Source organism: Nomascus leucogenys, chromosome 4 (genome assembly GCF_006542625.1).
Source record: "Nomascus leucogenys isolate Asia chromosome 4, Asia_NLE_v1, whole genome shotgun sequence".
In the NCBI taxonomy this organism is placed as follows: Eukaryota; Metazoa; Chordata; class Mammalia; order Primates; family Hylobatidae; genus Nomascus; species Nomascus leucogenys.
The window spans coordinates 96,982,318-96,995,943 of record NC_044384.1 but is presented as its reverse complement, the minus strand read 5'-3'; the positions used below and the strand labels follow the sequence as shown (position 1 = coordinate 96,995,943).

At 43.6% G+C, this 13,626-nt stretch overlaps 1 protein-coding gene across 4 annotated transcripts in view; it reads left to right on the top strand.

The window, feature by feature from the left end:
- CACNA2D3 (calcium voltage-gated channel auxiliary subunit alpha2delta 3) overlaps positions 1–13,626 on the top strand; it is a 962,218-nt gene that overhangs the window by 630,449 nt on the left and 318,143 nt on the right. For all 4 annotated transcript variants that reach the window (XR_004029736.1, XR_004029737.1, XM_030811589.1 and 1 more), the window contains exons 12-13: positions 1,377–1,455; positions 12,729–12,862. Coding sequence is in view for 2 of the 4 variants with exons in the window: in XM_030811589.1 (XP_030667449.1) it covers positions 1,377–1,455; positions 12,729–12,862 (213 nt within the window). In the remaining 2 variants the exon portion in view is untranslated. The remainder of the gene's footprint in view (positions 1–1,376; positions 1,456–12,728; positions 12,863–13,626) is intronic.

Sequence of the window (13,626 nt, the reverse complement as noted above, 5' to 3'; positions counted from 1 at the left end):
GTCTGCCTGCCCATCCACCGGGGAAGCCCCCTTGCAGGAGCTGTGATAAATAAAGTAATGGCCTCACCAAGCACAGATGAGCACAGACTGACATTGCATAATAATAACGTGCATTTACATATCTCTTTAAATTGGGAAGAAACCATTACCTCACAACTAGCCTTCAAGTTATGATGCCCAGATTAGAGGATATGCATAATTAAAACAGAATATTCATTTTTACAATCCACTGTAAGCATTTATATATTTTTTTTATCTCTTCATGTATTGAGTATCAGTGTTCCAAGTGCAGTGCTCCATCAGGGCCCAGCCAGGTAAAGGAGACACATCCCTTCCTTCCCTGGTCAAGTGGATACTCTAGTGGAGCAGATCAATTTCACAGACCAGCTACACAGAATATTAGCTAACCACAATTGTAGCAAAGGCTGGGGAGGAGCAGTAGAAGCACTTGACCCATCAGACTAGAGGAGCTGGAAGGACATCACCTGGTAAAGCCTTTGATACCACCTGCTGAGTGTCATTCATCTAATGCCATGTCTTCACTGACCTCAGTCACAAAGAGGTGGCCACAGGCTGCACATGGCCCATCCAAAGCGTTTTGTTTGGGCTGTGTAGCATTGACCCACATACCATTTTAAATTGAATTAAAAGATTTTAACCTTTTCATTCCTTATCTTTCTTCCATTTAACCTTAAGTACCATCTGGTAGGTAGGTCATGCTTTGTTTCAAAGAGTTCTGACCTCATAAGAGAGGGTTGAGAAACCAATAGAAAATAAGAAAGCCAGGTTTTTACATATGTTTTTTGCTCTTCAGGAACCAAAAGCTTAGGAAGACTAGAAAGAGTCCCCATAGATCTCCTGGCCACAGGCTGTGTCTCTCATCCCAGTTAATTATCTTCTAATATCATGCCAGACACCACAGATGGTAAGAGAGTGTCTGCAGCCTGTCCTCACCATTGGAGGGAAATGTCGAGGGCCTTTCAGGGGCATTTTTATTCCCAAGAAGAGCACACTCTGCATTTCCTGTGTGAATGGGGAAAATGTTTGGGGATTTGGTCCAGGCTTAGATGATCCTTGTCCATATGTGTGGAGCAAGCCCAGGCCCGTGAGGCTGCCAGTCTCCCATTCCCAGTTATTCTCTTCTGCCGTGACTTGCACACCGAAAACCAACCACCACCAGTGCCATATGGTTTAAAAGATCAAAGGCCCCAATTTTGAATACATTTCTAGCTGACTATACTTCAGATGTCTTAAACATGTTCCTGCAGATGGGAAGCATGGAGCATTAAAGAGGTAAGCCACATGTGTGTGAGCCATGCATGTGATCTGTGCAGGATGGCAAAAAGTGATCAGCCATGCGTTTGTCTTCCCTTCAGGTTCGCATCTTCACATACCTCATTGGACGAGAGGCTGCGTTTGCAGACAATCTGAAGTGGATGGCCTGTGCCAACAAAGGTGGGTCTTCCCAATGTGCTCGGCTCTGAATAACTTCCACCTACTTGTGCAGAATTGGGAATATTCATGAGAAAGTAGAGAGTTCTAATAATTCCAAGATAAAGTCTGGGTCTATCTAAGTGATTACTGATAGACTTGTAATGGTTTCTTCCAAATTATGGTTTTTTTTTCTCTCTCTTTCTTTTTTTTTTTTTTTTTCCTGTGGACAGAATCTTGCTCTGTTGCCCAGGCTGGAGTGCAGTAACGCAATCTCAGCTCACTGCAGACCACGCCTCCCGAGTTCAAGCAGTTCTTGTGCCTCAGCCTCCTGAGTAGCTGAGATTACAGGTGTGCACCACAATGCCCAGCTAATTTTTGAATTTTTAGTAGAGACGGGGTTTTGCCTTGTTGGCCAGGCTGGTCTAGAACTCCTGAGCTCAAGTGATCTGCCTGCCTTGGCCTCCCAAAGTGGCCTCATTACAGGCATGAGCCACTATGCCCAGTGCCAAATTTTGAGGACATAGTCAAGTGGAGTGGTTAAGCCTTTCCACTCTTCTGCTTAGTAGCTGAGTAGCCTTGGGAGAATTACTATGGCAGACATTTACTGTGTATCAAATATCCATGTGCTCTCTCATCATTCCTAGCCTTCTTGCCTATAGGTGGGGCTTCAAGACTGGTTCTGGCCAATAGGGCATGAGTGAAATCAACCTGAGTCATTTCTGGGCTAAAGCATTTGAGAGCTAGTGTGGTGGTGTTGGTACTCTCTTCTGCTCTTGTGAACTCTGAAGGTACATGGTCCAGACAGAACAGTCATGAGATGCAGCAGCCTTCATCAGCCTGGGTCCCTGAGTGAACACATGGAGCAGATGACTTTCACTGCCCCTTGCCTCTGCCAACCCACACTGGATTATAAATAGTGTTCATGACAAATAAACTTTTATGTTAAGCCACTGAGATTTTTAGTTTGATATGTTCTCATAGCATAACTTTATGTACATTACTAATTAAGTTGGTCAACTTTAACTTGCCTCAATGTTCTAATACTCAAAACGGTAATGGTAATAATAATTCTTCCTTTAATTTTTTTAACTATCAAATAAAATTATGTATATTTATGGTGTACAACATGTTTTGAAGTATGTGTACATTGTGTAATGACTACATCCAGCTAATTAACATGTATTGCCTTACATCTTTATTATTTATTTGTGATGAGAATACCTAAAATCTATTCTTTTAGCAATTTTCAAGTATATAACACATTGTTATTAACTATAGTCACTATGTTATACTATATATCTCTTGAACTCATTCCTTCTGTCTAACTGAAAGTTTGTATCCAGTTCTTCCTTTAATTCTTATCAATGAAATGGTGCATATTAAGTGCCTCGTTCAATACTAGGACATAATAAGTGCTCAATAATCATTAGCTTTTTTATATTCATAAGGTTAATTGATTACCAATCCCCTGTTGCATGTCAGAAACAAATAGTTTGGGGACAGCACTGGGAAGGAAGTAATAGGGCTGCCCAGTCTGTGAAGGCCTTCTTTTCATTTTACACACGGCCAAGAAGGCAAAGCATAGCAAGTTAGTAGGTAGGAGAGTCCAGACTCCTTGTATCCAAGTCGAGCAATCACTATCCACCAACTATGTGTAAGTTACCAAACCCGTCTGGGTAGATCTGAGTCACGTCATCTACAGAGCAGAGGTAGTGACAATACCTTCCCCTCACACATGTTGTGGGCATGACATGATGCCATATAAATAAAGTTGGTAGCTTGGCTCTGGTATGTAAGTGCCCTGAGTTATTCTCTTGTGTTATGTTGATCTCTGGGTCCTGTTTGCCTCCCTTCTGAGGCTGCAAGCTCCGTGAGAGCAGCGTTTGACTCTGATTTCATCTTGGGTGCTCTGACACAGCCCAGCCTCTTACCAGAGTAGGTGCTCCTTTGATGTTTGAAAAAAATACTCTAAATACTAATAAAGGAAGGTAGGTCCCGTTGCATAGTAGATTGGTATTGGTGGATTTCAGTGGCCTGCTTTAAATGGGTCCCCAAAGCCATCCTTCATCAAAGTTCCAGTGTTTGGACTTTAGTGGAGAAAAGAGGACTCAGTGAAGGGTTTGTGGGCCTTAGCTCCAGTTTTGATGGCCTAAGACAAAGTTGTTTCAGGTGCAAGCCACCAAAGTTGTTCCCTGAAATTAAAAAAAGGGGCATTTTGGAGAGAGAGGGGAGTGACTGAGAACCCTGGTGGGAAGGGAAGCTTGGGTCTCACAAGGGAGAAGGAAGACGTGTTTTTGTTTTTCTATTCCTTCTCAGTTTCTTCTGACATGTCCATGGCATTCTTCTTCTCTGTAGATAGACCTTCCCTACTATGGCATGCATACAGCCAGGAATGGCCACCCCATACCATGCATGCCCATCCATCCATGCAACAATACTGTGGGCAAGGCACAATATAGGAAAGGAGTATTTATATTTTTTCCATTTAAGGCTGACTAGCAAGTCTAAATTCTGATTTCCCATCCTCCTCCTCACCCCGTTGAAGAGATTATGGTACCCGGCTTGGACCAGTTCTTTCTCCCTGCTGAATTGGGTGTGGGCAGAGGAAGCCCATGGAGAAATAAATGCTCTGGGGGGCTCAGCACTGTGGATGGGAGTGTGGGAAAGTTCTCCCAGAATAGGTGAACAGCCAGGCTCTTAAACCTGCGCCCATCTTTCCCTTTGCTTGGCATTTTCTTTAATTATCTGCTTCTATTTGAACAGTCTTTTAAGCAAAGCTCAATTTCCTTATCTACAAAAGGAAGGGCCGCATGGAAGTTTTTAACATATCCTTGAAGCTCTAAAATAACACCTTCTGCAATTGTGTTTCGTTCTTTGTCTGGCTTGCTTCACTAAAAGGTATCAGTAATTCTTCTTGTCTCAGAGTTACACATTTGGCCTCATTTCAGGGAGAACTATAGGAAGAACATAGGCAGAGGAGAGGGAGGCCGAGTAGATCCCAGATTTCCTCTGAGTGAAGAGGCCTTTCTTGAAATTAGTTTTGGAACTTTGTTGACATTTAAAAACCTTGAGTTAGCTATACTTTTCCCATTTTTTCCTTTATTCTGTGGTCTTGAAAAAAAGAGCTCCTTTCCATTTTTTAATTTTTTTTTAAAAAAATTTGCTGTTATTTCTTGCCACGTCAGATTGCAATTCTTCCATCAGCTAGTATGCATTTAGTCATGGGTTATTGTTTTTACCACTGTCTGTGTCCAGCTGATGAAAATTACTCAAATTGAAGTCTTGTCTTAATCAACTAATATTACACCATAATTTAGTTTTAGTCATTGTTTATAAGAATCTTTGAGGCATCCTTTTGAAGACAGTTTAGTCAACTCAGAGTATTTTAGGGCCTGGCTATAGAATATAGCCTTTAGGATTTATAAGCTCTGAGTACAGCAGTGCAGAAAATCCAAGGAGGTAATAGTAGCTGCTTGGCTGGACAGGCTGTGGATTCCATAATAATTCTCCTTCCCTTCCTGTCCACATCCAGTTATTTCCCTTCCTACCAGAGTCAGCCCCTCTCGATAGTTTCATCTTCCTCATTCTGCTTCTATGTAAAGAGCCTTGGGAATGTCACTGTTTGCCACTCTTCAAAGTAGCAATGCCATCAAAATGTGATATTCCAGTCATCTGTGCCCATATAAACATCGGCTTCGTGTTGCGTCAGTTAAGGGGTTTTGGACCACGTAACATCGGTGAGCAAGTATTCTTCTATGGTCATTAATTAAATCATTGTTTATAGTCTCAGATTGTTATAGTATGGAGGCAGCATAACATTTTTCATCTCAAGTGTCATGAGGTCCGGAGGGCCCCCTTACATATTTTCACCCTGACTCAGCCAAGTTCTGCAGTGAAATGAAGCATTAGCATTCAGGGACCAGAGCAGACCCAAAGAGAGTCCAAGGAGGCAGAACTAACCCACTGGGCCTGACCACAGAATGACCCTGGGAGGGAGCAAGAATCATGAGGGCTCTCCCATTGTCCCTGAGTTAGTGGTCAAGGACCTGCTATCAGTGCAGGACTTCTTCCTTGGGAGTCTGGTAGCCATGGAGACAGTTCTTAGCCAGCAGATCTCAGACACTTTCCTCTGGAAATGAATGTCTGGGGACATTCGTACCCCTTGCAATAGTTCTCTGTCTCCTCCACTCTACCAGCAAAATCCAGGGAGGCCTGGAGCTTGTGAGTTTATTTCATTTTATGCATAAGTAGGTCCTGTCTTGAGGGAACCAACCCTAATGAGACAAAGCAGCAAGCCATTTTAAATACATTAAAACAATCATTGCCACTGTAGAATGGCTGGTGGAATTTAAAGTTCTGCGTTCACACTATTTCAAAAATAAGTGAACTGGAAAACAGAAAAGAGGGCTGACTACCGACTAGCCCAGACATTTCACAAAGCCATGGTGACCTTCTCTAACATTCAGTATGCCAAGATTTTAAATAAGCACTGGCTGATTCTCCTTCAAAAATCACAGTTAATGGGGTGTTTTCCAGCTGTGCAAATAAAGAAAGGGCCTCCATGTTTGGGTTCTCAACCGATCAGTCATCATCAGGTCCAGTGGAAATGCCACATGTGTTGTCGTCTGCTTAGCTTGCCCCTTTTCCGTGGGCTAAAGGTCATTCTCTCCTTATTTCAAAGAGAACTGGTGGCCTGAGACTTCCTGGAAGGTCCAGCTCCTAAACTTTTTTCAATAAAAAGATTCTTAACCTCATTATATCTTTCCACATGTAGTGTCCCCCAAAAGATACTTCACATTTATGAGGCCGGAATGGTCATAGGCGGCAGCAGGAGAAAAGTGGCAATTAAAATATTTTGCTATTTCAAGACAGGTGAAGGAAGGCACAGACAGCAGCTATTTAAATACCTTTTGTAGTTCATTGCACACATTCCTTAGAATCAGAGATTTTGAGTGGCAATGAAGATGGTGATGCTTGCTGTTATTGTAAAACAGCAACTAAGGATGACAAGCTGCTCACTAAGTGCCAGGCATAGAACAGAGTACATCTGTGCGTTACCTCTTTTGATCCTCCTAAAGGCTCTTTGAAGTACTGTTATCATTATTTTTGTTTACAGAGAAGGAAACTGAGGCTGAGCAAGACTAGCACCTTGTTCCAAATTACCAGCCAGCAGGCGGTAGAGCTAGGATTCAGGCCCAGGTGATCCAAAGCCCCAGCCTGAACTCTTCACCAGACGTGCGGCTGCTTCTCTTTGGAGAGGAGAAAGCTGTGTTTCATAGAGAACTCTTACATATCTCTCTTCGTTTGAGGTAATCTAGGAAAAGAAAACTAGAGAGCAAGAAAGGATTTCAATGTGCCATAATTAACAAAGGCCAGAGCTGGAATTTATGCCCAGCCTGTATGTTCTGGAAATGGCACTGCTTCAGCTTGCACAGTGGTATGGTTCAGGTCCTGATGTTTCAGAGTTGGGGACATTAAGGCTGTAGATAAGATGAGACCAGGAGAAACCACAGCAAGGTGTGATGGGTGCAGCCACAGAGCTATAGGAAAGAGACAGCATTCCTATTTCCCCAGTGTGTACCCTTAGATTGTTTTCTTCTTTTTCTTGTATTTTTAACGTGGAGTTAAAAATTAAAATGTAGTCATAGTCACAAAGGAAAAGATGTGTCCCTTGATCCGAGGCTCAAGCTGATTTTGAGAGCTCTGCTCAGGAGTGCCGTTCTCCCACCAAGGCCATTGGGCTCCCTGCCCTCGATGTCCATTCTCTCCAACACCATGAATATGGGTTCTTCTGCTCTCAACACTCAACAGGCCTCTCGCTTGTTTTTTGTGAAGTCAAAGAAGACAGGGAGGTAGGAAGCTGTTTATAAATTGTAACTTTTTCTATAGAAATAAGTGTTTTTTTCAGTAGTGTGTGATCTTGACAGGGAGGAGGAGGAGGATGACACAGAACACAGTATTGGGAGCGTCTTCCAAGTACACCGTTGCTTATAGGGAATGCAAACCAGGGAAGCCACAGCATCACCTTCACTGCCCTCCTAAATCTCATTCTTATCTCGGCACCCTCTGGAGACTGAAATTTTGGTACTGGCTCTCAGGTTTTCCGCCTGCCTTGCGTAAGGTGGGAAGAGTCTTTGGAAAGACTCAGAGACTCAAAGGAAGCTACACCCATCACTCCAAAGATGGAAGGAGGACCTCACTATATGAGGTAGACAGCTAGGATCTGCCCACTGAGGACAGACTCCTGGTACCCTCGGATCTGGTCGTCGCAAAGTGGAGTATTTAATGACTCACCACAGGAGTGTCTCATGCCCAGGCAGCTTTGAGGCAAAAGACTGTAAAAATCCCCAAGTAAGGGTGGTAATATCTCAGAAACACAAAACACTGTGCTGCATATGGTTTATCACATGCAGTATTTGTAACCCAGAGTTCACAGAAGGAGCTCTGCAAGGGAATAAGGTAAATAAATTGATGTTATAGAGAAAAATGAGCAGACCATTTGTAATAGGTGGCTAATTTCAGCATTAATTGCTCCTTGGTAATTACCGAATGATTGCTGATTCTGTTTTCTTACATGATATATGAAGTCCAAAAAAGCACATTAAAAAAGAGAATAAACATTCAAGACCTAGGACTTAACAGGAAAAAAACAGAGGGAAAGGGGAGGGAAAGTGGCCACCTGAGAGAATACAGAGGGAAAACAAGGGAAGTGTCTATGGTTACAGCCAGATTCCAGCCCTTAGCGATTTCCTATTATCCATCATTTGTTAACTAAAACTTATACTAAGACATTTAAAAACCAAAAAAAAAAAAAAAAGACTCAGAAAGATTTTAAATTTTAATGAGTTGGAATCAAATGTGCATAAGCTTTGCAGCATACATTGTTATGGTCAATATTATTTTTAAAATGTTATCTTTTCTTACCTTTTTGTATATCTGCATCCCTGGTCTACATAGTGAAATATAAGTTGGAAGTATAGACTGGGTAGAACTTTGAGTAGAACTTGGTTATTGCTCATTGCTCAGAGGACAGTCATATATTGCCCCATCCCCATCCTCAAAGTTCCCCAGCTACAATAGGCAAATAGCCCATTAGAGTTACCCTCCTGGGGGAGGAGCTCTGAGCTGCTCTCCTGTCCCTTCCCAGCAGCGAAAGAGGCAGTGTCTTCAGTGGTTCAGAGCAAAGGCTTTGGAATCAAATGAACCTGGATTCAAATTCATCCAGGACAAATTACTGACTCTGAGTTTGTGTTTCTTCCCCTACACGGTGAGCACATGCTTTGGGCCATTGTGAGGCCCACATGCAGAAAGGCAAGGTGGATCTCAGTAAGACCTCAGTGAATGTTCCCACCTTACTAATGGCTCCTGCATACCTGCCCTCCCTGTTCTGGGAATATTGCCCCCAACAAGGTGGGGATTTTTCAATCATTTCATGGAGCTAATATTCCAGTTAGAGAGAACACAATAAGGGAGTGAGAATCCAATGATGGATGAGTCCTCTGAAGGAACTGATGCAGGGTGAAGGGAGAGGAAGTGACTTTCAGACAGGAATGTCAGGGAGGGCCTCTCTGAGCTGAGCCCTGAGTGACAAAAAGGAACCAAACATGGAAAATGGGATAAAGGGTGTCCCAGGCAGAGGGCAGCAGGTGCACAGGCCCTGAGGAAGGGAACGCGGTTGGCATGTGAGAGGCGGGGAAAGAAGGCCAGCGAGCCTGAACAGTGAGCAAGAGGGAGATGGCAGGGATGAGGTCACCCAGGTAGGTGGAGCCAGTTCAGGGAGGGTCTTGGAGGTCAGGGTAAGACATCTGGATTTTATTTTAACTCTAAATAGAAGCTATTGTAGGATTTCAACCAGGAAAATGATGATTTGCTGCAGCCTTTTAGACAATCTCTGATGGCTGTGAGGAGCCTAGACAAGGGGGGAGAGGGATTTGTGGGGAGACTCTTGTGGACTCTGGGTGAGAGATGATGGCATCTTGGTGTAGTGAAGCAGTGGAGATTGGGAAGTGAGTTTAGATCTATTTTAGAGATAGGACCAGAAGAACATGCTGGTGCATTACATGTGGGGTGGGGTGAGGAAAGGATGGATATGGAGGATAATTATGTTTTGGCCTCTCTGGGCAGTGGTGCCATTTTCTGAGATGGGAATGACCAACTGGGAGAGGAATGGATTTGGGAAGGGAAGTTGGGAGTTGGCTTTGGATGCGTTCAGCCTGAGAATCCTGCTAGTTATCCCTGTGGAGGTGTCAGGTATACAGTTGGCCGTGGGTCTGTCGCTCTGGAGAGAAGTCAGCTTTCTGTAATCTTTCAGAACCTTGGCTGTGATAAGCCAGGCCAAGTGGGGATGATTTCTCAGCTCTGTCCTTTTCCAAATGTATGATTGTTTTCCCCCAACTCCCTCTCTATCCTAATAACCTATCCCTCCCACCCTCCTCCTTAAATTCATCTTTCTTCCCTTGGCACTGTTTTGGAAAATCCAAATCAGAGAGCTTTACTGCTGGCTTTGAGGATTAGATGTGAATACAGGCAACCGAGAAGAACTCCTACAAGATGCTGTCTGGACCCAGGAGCACAGGCGCCTAAATAGAATTGTTTGACACTGCAAAGCACTCGTCCCTGTATCCTAAAGGTCTGGAGCTATTGAGTTGTGTCTCCCTACTTTAACATGGTAGCACCCCTCTTAGCTTGTCCTCTGTGTCAAGACCCCTTACACAGAGCTCGAGATTTGCCTACTAAAGAAGAGATGAAATATTTTCTTTCTTATCAAGCGCTGATTGCAGCCTCCATGCTTGGAGAGATGATAACTATGGATGTGGCGTGTTCCCTGTCCTCTGGCAATCCTTTTTAAAACCTGTCCTTTCCAACCATGCCTCTAAGAGGAACCACCTAGGAGCATTGCTAGAGCAGCATCCCAAATGGGTCTCCCTAACTATGGTGGCTGATGGCTGAGAGAGGTGAACATAGGCCCTGCTCCCAGGTCTCAAACTAGGACAGAAACTCACAGCCTATTCCTTTGGGACCCTGTTTCCCCTGGGATGGGAAAGGCTGTGGCCCAGGCCAGGAGGGTGGGGCAGGCAGGAGTGACAGTGCATACTAATTAGCACTATGCAGAGCTGTCATCAGGAACCCAGAAGCCACATGGTCCCAACCTGGTTTGGGTTTGGCACACCAAATTCAAACCAGCTGGCCTTTGTTTAGAAATCCTCTGGGTGGGTCCCGACCCTTTCTGGACAACAGCAGAGCTGGTATTTCCTTATCCTGAGCCCTATGTTAGTCACTAAGAGATTCTATAAACTCTGGAACTAGTGCTGTGATGGAGCTGGCCTCAGAGGCACACATACTCTCTTCGATTTGTTTGGCAAGTAGGAGCTGGTATGAGCCTAGGATCCTTATTTAGGGGCATGAGGAGGAAACAAGAATCTGTGTCCATCCCCTGCTTGAAGTCCTTCCCTGACTACCTGCCTATAGGATAAAGTCTAAACTCTTTCCCAAGTTCTGTGTGACAGTCCTCCTGCCCATTTCTGTCATCTTATGTCATCTTAACTCTACCCTCTCTCTACCAACTCCTTAACTCCAGCCATTCTGAGCTATTTTTAGTTCCTAGAAGGGGCCTGCTTCTCTCTGATCCTGGGCCCTTATTTATATTTCTTGTTTTGATGGACACCATCTTTAATCCCAGTTCCTCTGGCTAACTGGTCCTCATCCTTCAGGTTCCAGCTACACTGGCCCTTGCTCAAGGTAACCACATTTGATTGGCTGTGCCTGTTATATGTTTTAGCTTAATGTTGAATGTGCCATTTTGTAATTGTCTGTTTACTCAGAACTGCCAGGCCCCAGGGGGGCAGGGGTCTTGCTCACCTTGTTAATCGCAGCTTCTTCAGTGCTAAACACAAAGAAAACCTTCAATAAATGTGTGAATGAAGGGCTCCCTCCAAGGGATCCAGGCCTGTGTTCAGTTCACCCTTTCCCTTTTAACATCTCCTAACCTATAGCAAAGCTGATGTGACCCCAAGCTCTTCAGCAGTACAGGAACATAGCAGCGCCCCGGAACTCAAGATCAAAATGGTGTCCCCAATCACAAGACAACAGCATGTTGAGAATGTTTCTCATGCTTAGAAATCATGTCTACCTGGCTGGGCGTGGTGGCTCATGCTTGTAATCCCAGCACTTTGGGAGGCCAAGGCAGGCGGATCACGAGGTCAGGAGATCAAGACTGTCCTAGCTAACACGGTGAAACCCTGTCTCTACTAAAAATACAAAACAGCCAGGCGTGGTGGCGGGCGCCTGTAGTCCCAGCTACTCAGGAGGCTGAGGCAGGAGAATGGCGTGAACCCGGGAGGCGGAGCTTGCAGTGAGCAGAGATTGCGCCATTGCACTCCAGCCTGGGCGACAGAGTAAGACTCCATCTCAAAAAAAAACAAAGAAAGAAATCATGTCTACCCAACATATTTGAAAGGCAGCACTGGGGACCATATCATGATATGAGCTGAAATTTTAGCCTCAAACATAAAAAGGGCAAAATTCAGTAGAAGTAAAAGGGACAAATTAAGAGACTTACAAACCTGGACTCATCATCCGTATTTGTTGCTTGATGCCTGAGAGAACATAAGCAAAAAACATATCCCCCATCTGCATCAGACATCTTATCTTTAAAAGGGGCACAGTCATCTGCACTTAAACATGTTGTCACAAAGAAAAGGGACAACGTTAATCAAGTGTTTAGCAAATTTTATGGCACTTAGCACTCAAAAATTAATCGTAACTATTGTTATGTTTATAAAAATGAACTAGCCTTTAATTTTTGTGGTTCCTAGTTTTTCCATTGGAAATAGACTCACAAAAGTGAAAAAATAAGGTTACAAAATATCATGTAGAAAGGACTGTCATTTCTACCAGGGAATAAGCGCGCGCACACACACACACAGTATGTGTGCATGAACATATACTGTGTGTGTGTGTATGTGTGTGTGTGTGTATATATATATATGTATATATATATATATATATGGGGGGGGTGTGCATATAAAGTCTGGGAGGATATTCTCCAAAGAATTCACAGGAACTTCCTCTGGGAGATGAGTTTATGGTTGATTTTAATTTTATTACATTTGCTTGACTGTATTTTCTAACATGAACTTATTACTCATAAAGTGGGTGATGGGGGAGAGGAGCTAACGTTGAAAAGAAAAAAGAAGGAAACTAGCTAGAGAGCAAGAAGGCATGGCATATGCATATTCCCAGTTGCAGGTCTTCCTGTCTGTTACTAAACCTGGCCTTCCCTTGGGTTTTGACAGGATTTTTTACCCAGATCTCCACCTTGGCTGATGTGCAGGAGAATGTCATGGAATACCTTCACGTGCTCAGCCGGCCCAAAGTCATCGACCAGGAGCATGATGTGGTGTGGACCGAAGCTTACATTGACAGCACTGTGAGTCCACGGGGAAAGAGCTTTACCCCCATCCCCAAATTGTGTTAATTCCAGAAAATAGCAACTGTATCACTCTTATTTTTTGGGTTCAGTGACACTTTTTTTGATTGTATGTATAGTGTTGGTCACCTTGACAAGCAAAGTTGGTGAAAAATCATAATGTACTAGAAAGTATGACACGTACTTCAGAAAGGTATGTGGTCTGCACAAAAGAAATCACGTTTTGCTTGTGTCTTTTCTAGTTAACTTCTATCCCACTTTTTCACATGTGTTCAAATTCTGTCAGTGTAGCAATGATTATAAGCATTCTTAGATTCTGTCCTCACCATATGTGAGCCCCAGTCCTGGCAATGAATCTTTGTGTCTCAATTGGGAATGTAACCAAAGCTCAGCTCTAATAATGAATTGGGGCCACCATGGAGGCTGCAGTTGCATTTTCTTCCCATGCATAAGTGAGAATATGCTTGAATGGTGGTTCAGTAGGCAATGGATTGTTGTTTGAACTCTGACCATGGGCCCATTCTAAAGCCGAATTCTAAGCAGCAGATTCTGATGCCGAATTAGCTGAAAAGGAGGAGCTTTGCCAATCATCAAGTAATGGCTCAATGGCTGGGTTTCTTATGTAATCTCAGGGTGATTTTTCATAGTGATAATGAGTCTGATGGGAGTGGTGTTTTCATTTATTGATTGTAAATGTTCTCACAGGGCCTCTCTCCAGTCATTTTTGTTGGGATTAACATCACATTAATCACTGTAACCCAGAC